Below are 5,222 nucleotides of genomic sequence, written 5' to 3' on the forward strand. Positions count from 1 at the left end.
TCCACAGGCCAAAACAACACACCCTCTCTCTAGGGACCCTCCTGCAAATCCCCTTGGAGAATTGAGTACTTTCTCCTGGATCTTCTGGATTTGCTTCCTGCTAGTTTTTTTTTAGTGTTCCCCGTTCTTGTTTTCAGACACTGGAAGCATTAATTTCCTATCCAGCCATTTCATGGTTTTACAAAGCTCTGTAGTGTCTCCACCTCTCTCTCTCTCTCAGCCATTTCTTCTCAGTAGTGAATACTTAAACATTTACTCCCCTTGGGGAAGTTAATTACCATCTCTGGTCATCCTTTTTGATCATCACTGTAAATTCTCTTACCTACAGTTCTGCTCTCTGTCCTTAGACAACCAAATGTGCAAGATATGGGTAAAGCATGCATTTCTGCAGTGATAAAACAGTGCAGGTTTTTTTTCTCTATTCTCTTTACCTGTTACATCCTCATACAGAACTGCTCTTTGAAAATACCAGGTTATCAATCAGGCCATAAGCATTGCTTGTAACTTAGGAGCCACTTCCTCCTTCTCCTTTGTGCCTTTCTTCACAACTGCTCCTTGGACCACCTATAAATGCAGTCTTGGTATCAGCAGTAAACCAATCTGTGTGGATGCCACTGCATTACCTGACTGAATGTTCTTGCATACCTGGCCTACATGGATGTAACCGAAATCTCATGTTCTTCTCACATTTCTTGCCCTTGTCACATCTTTACTTCCCATCGACAGATCTCAATACTTGTCAGCATCCTGGATAAGGCTGCAAGTAATATTTCTCAGGTCATAAGTAAATGTATAATGCATAAATATAGTGTTTTCTTAGTAGCACTTTTTACATGCCAATATACTAATGGACACCAGAATACAGGCAAATTCTTGCCAAAGCTGCAGCACAGGCCATTGCAACTGTTCCACTAGCAGGATCTGAACAAGTCCACTTTGGAAAAATACACACAAATTAGCGTCTGTGATTTTTGGATTGCAGTACAAACATGTCCTGAATGCATAATTAAGCATTTAATCTGACTAGGCAATAAAAGAAATCCCATTCTTTTAACACATAGGAAAAGCTGTCCCTCAGAAATCTCCATCTCAGGCAGCATCCTCAAAGCACCAGCAGTGCAGTTGCTGTTCAGCCCTCTCGGTACAAAACTCTGCTCAGTTTAGTCCATTCCCCAGCTCACCTGCTCCATTCCTTCCCACACCCAATCCAAACCCCCATGTGTTGCCTCCCCCTTTGTGGGCACAGGAGAAGCAGCTCCCCATGCCCAGCTTTTGGCCTGGAGCTGATTTGAACAGCAAGCTCCAGAGCTGGATCAGTCATTCCAGGGGTGCCAGGAATCAATCTGGCAGTCAATGGTCTCTGGCTGGAGCCAGGCAGGCAGACAAGGCTGCCTGCTGCAGCCCAGGCTGCTTTACCCAAGCAGGCCTGCACTGACAGGGATAGAGACCCACCTCTTCATGGGAAATATCACTGGAATAATTCAGGGACACTGGAGTGGACTGAAACTCAATCCCAGTGCCTACCTGTTGACGAAATCGATCTGTGTCTCTCTCTGAAATCATTCTCTGCAGGATGGTTATTTCCTTCTTCAGATTCCCATTGGCCATTTCACTCTTGCTCAATGCAGCACTCAGGACTTGGGCATTTTCTCTCCATTTATGTTCTCTGCTTTCTCTCTGCTTCAAAGCAGCAGCCACACACTCCAGGTCTTTGCCATTGGCTTCCCTCTCCGCTTCTAACTGTTGGGTAATTTCCTTCTGCTTTTGCAAGAGATAGTCTCTCTCCTGAAGAATTTTCCTCTTCTCTACTTCCTCTTCCTCCCATTTTTGGAGTTTTTGGATTTGTTTCTTTAGGGTTTCCCCTTCATCTTTCCATCGCAAAGCCAATGTTAATTCTTTCAGGAGTTCACTCTGTCTCCTAAGCTCTTGTTCTCTCTCTATCAGAGTCTTCTTTAAATACTTGACTTTGTCTGTCTGGTACTTGATCTCTTTATCCTTCTTTGTCAGAGTCTCCTGAACATGCTGGAGATCTTCCCGAAGAGCTCTTATTTCCACTTCTATCTGCTTTCGCTCACTTTGAGCCTTGATCTCTCCTTCTCTCTCAGGGAAGGTTTCTTTCAGGAACTCTTGCTCTCCATCATGTCTAACCTCTTCATTCTTCTCAGTTAGCCTAAGCTGGAGATTCTGCAAAGTCTTCACTTCTTCTTCTACATGCTGGAGTTTTTGCCTAAGAGCATCATTGTCCTCATCTTTCTTCCTCACCACTTCCTCAAGTAGAGTCACTTGTTTCTTGCATGATGTTAGTGCTACTTTCATGCTTTCTTCACGAAGCTGGAATGTGTTCATTTGCTCTGTCTGCTTGAGGAACTCCAAATGGTTCTTCTTCAACATCTGGCTTGCTTTGTCTAGATCCTGCTCTAGACTTTTGGCCTGCTTGCCTACCACCTCCTTCTGCTCTTGAAGGTCCTGGACATGCTCTTGCAAAGACACTATCTCCTGATGTCTAGCTTCAAGAGAAGATTCAGCATATTCTAGTTTTTGCAGTATGGCTTTAGCCTGCACCGCTGTCTCTTCCTTCTGCTGTTGAAGCTTTGTGATGGTGTCCTCCAGAACACAAATCTTGTCTTCTTTTTCTTTCAGAGTCAATGTTGTTGCAAGGAAATTGCTTTGCTCAGCTTCATGCTTTTCCTCCTTTTCCTTGCATGCCTCACATTGCTTCCTAAGGCACAAAATTTCCTGCTCTTTTTCCTTTAGTTCCATTTGAAGACAATGCAGAATTTGCTTCTGCTGTTCCGAGTCTTGCTTTTGTTTTTGGAAGGTCTCAATCAGTTCCTTCTGAGATTCAATCATTAAATCCTTTTCTTTCAATATTGTTCTAGAGTATTCTAAGTCTCTGTGCAAGACATTAATCTGTTCCTCTTTTTTTTCCTCATAGCTCCTTGTTTGTTGCTTTTGGATGTCCATAAGTCTGTCTCTTTCTTTTAAGGTTGCTAAGGCCTGCTCCAGTTGGTCACGGACAGTCTTTAACTGCATTTCCATGACTTCTTCAACTTCCTGCATTTGCTTTTGCTGTGACTCAAGCTCTTGCTCTTTTTTAGATAAAGAAAGTGTCATGATTTCTACTTTATCAAGAAGCTCTTGCAGATGCCTGTCTTGCTGTTCCTTGTGCTGCTGCAAGAGCCTTAACTCTTCCCTTTGAGCATCACACTCACTCTCTCTGTCCTTAAGAACAGTTCTCAGGCGTTCAAGGCTAGCATTTAGAGATTTCACATCTTCTCTCTCCTTTTCCAGTTCTTGAATCTGTTGAGTCAGAGAAAGAAGCTCCAACCTTTTCTCCTTCAGGTCTCCTTTCATATCATCAAGATCCACAAGCAGATTTCTGACTTGTACTGCACCATGCTGTTCTAGAATCATTATTTTCTCCTCCTGGAATTTGATCTCCAGGTGTCTCTCCTCCAGCTCTTTGCTCACCCTGCTGACAGCAGAGTTCTGCAATTCTAACTGCTTCTCCAGCTCCCTTATCACTTCTTGCTGGGATCTGATCTCTTGGTCCTTCTCTTCCAGCTCTTGGCTCATTTTGCTTAAAACAATCCTTTGCTTTTCTTGCTGCTTCTCCAGCTCCTGTATCTGTTCCTGTTGGGATTCTGTCTTCTGTTCTTTCTCTGTTATGTCCTTAATAACCTGATTAAGAGCAGTTTTATGCATTTCTTTCTGCTTTTCCAACATTCTCATCTGCTCTTGGTACAACTTCATTTCTCCCTCCCTCTCTGACAAGATGGCAGTCACACGAGTGAGATGCTCCTGCAAAGCTTTGGTCTCTGCTACCTCTTTCTGAAGAATCTCCATTTTCTTCCCCTGGTTTTGCACTTCCTCATTTTTAATTTTTAACATGGACAGGGCAGTTTGAAGTTCTTGTTCAAGGGAGTGATTTTTGTCTACTGCTGTATTTGCTCGGGTTTCAGAGGCTGTGACTGATACCTCCAGAAGTTTTATCTCACACTCCAGTTTTTCTTTATCTGCCTGCAGCCTGTCCTGTTCATGCTGCCAAAACAGGGAGAAAAAGGGTCACTCATTCCCTCTCTCACTTTGCTTTTCATACCAGATCTGGACTCCTGCAGCAGGGGCAGGCACAGGTTGCCCCTCTCTCTCTGCCCCTCAGGATGCTGCAGAGCTTTGCTGGGTCCCCCCTTGATGCTGCACCTTTCCCAGCTCACTCAGCCCGTCCAGCTTCCCTTCTGCCCTTCCCTGACCTCCTGCAGCTCCACTCCAGTGCTCCTTTGGGGAGGAGCTGCCAGAACTGCAGCCAGGATTTCAAGTGCACGCTAAGCAGGATTCAGGCAGTGCCACGAGGTTGTGCTCTCCATCAGGGAGGAAGGGAAGAGCAAACAGCCCCAGATCAGTCTGTCATTCTCTGCTGCCACTCAGGACGAGTTCTCCCCTTGCAGGCACACGTCCTGCTGGGGATCAGCACTTGGCTTTCCTCTCCTCTCTCCCCACTGGCTGCTCTCCGATAGCCAAGGACAAACACCTTTCTATTAACAGCAAACTTGGGACTCTCCCCTTCATTCCAGATCCAGATATTTAGAAATCTGAACATGGGTTTGGACACCAGGAATTGCCCAAACCATGCAATGTCAATAGGGACAGTGTGGACATTGAGAACCAAAGGTTCTAGGGCACAGAAGCCCAGCATGGAGGAAAATCAGCAGCCTCAGCATTAACTGCCTTTGCCATGACTACAACATCATCTCCTCCTAATTCAGAAGAATGCAATTAGAAAAATTAAATTGGAAAAACGTGCTCCTTAGACCTATGAACACAAGGTCCAAACATAGCAAGGAAATGGCACTTTGTGGCATCTGCCAATCTCACCAGCACATCTTTCCTTTCCTTCTCCAGCGTTTCCAATTTCTTCTGCAGAGATGCCACCTCCTGGCGAAGAGTCACAGCCTCTTCCTTCAGGGCAATGGTCTCTTCCTTCAAGGCACTTTCTAGAGAGGTCTTCTGGTGTTCTGCCCTCAACACTGCTGCAGGAAGGAAGGGGAAGGAGGAGGGGAAAAGCAAAGCAAGGCCAAACTGATGTGCACCCTGCAGAGACAACAGCACAGTCTTTACCTGCCTGTGTTTGCCAGGCCCTAAGCCCACAAAGGCTCCAAAGCTGACAGAAATGAAGGAAACTTCCAGGCACAGAAAATGGCAGGAATGAAAGGGGCAAGGTTCAG

The 5,222-nt window shown here is 45.3% G+C and overlaps 1 protein-coding gene across 1 annotated transcript in view; it reads right to left on the reverse strand.

The window, feature by feature from the left end:
* The window catches only part of CEP250 (centrosomal protein 250), a 37,931-nt gene that overhangs the window by 2,768 nt on the left and 29,941 nt on the right, over nt 1-5,222 (reverse strand). The window contains exons 24-25 of the mRNA XM_031064935.1: nt 4,873-5,027; nt 1,525-4,041 (exon numbers count right to left, since the gene is read on the reverse strand). Of these exons, the coding sequence (XP_030920795.1) occupies nt 1,525-4,041; nt 4,873-5,027 (2,672 nt within the window). The remainder of the gene's footprint in view (nt 1-1,524; nt 4,042-4,872; nt 5,028-5,222) is intronic.

Source organism: Geospiza fortis, unplaced genomic scaffold, assembly GCF_000277835.1.
Source record: "Geospiza fortis unplaced genomic scaffold, GeoFor_1.0 scaffold39, whole genome shotgun sequence".
Lineage (NCBI taxonomy): Eukaryota > Metazoa > Chordata > Aves > Passeriformes > Thraupidae > Geospiza > Geospiza fortis.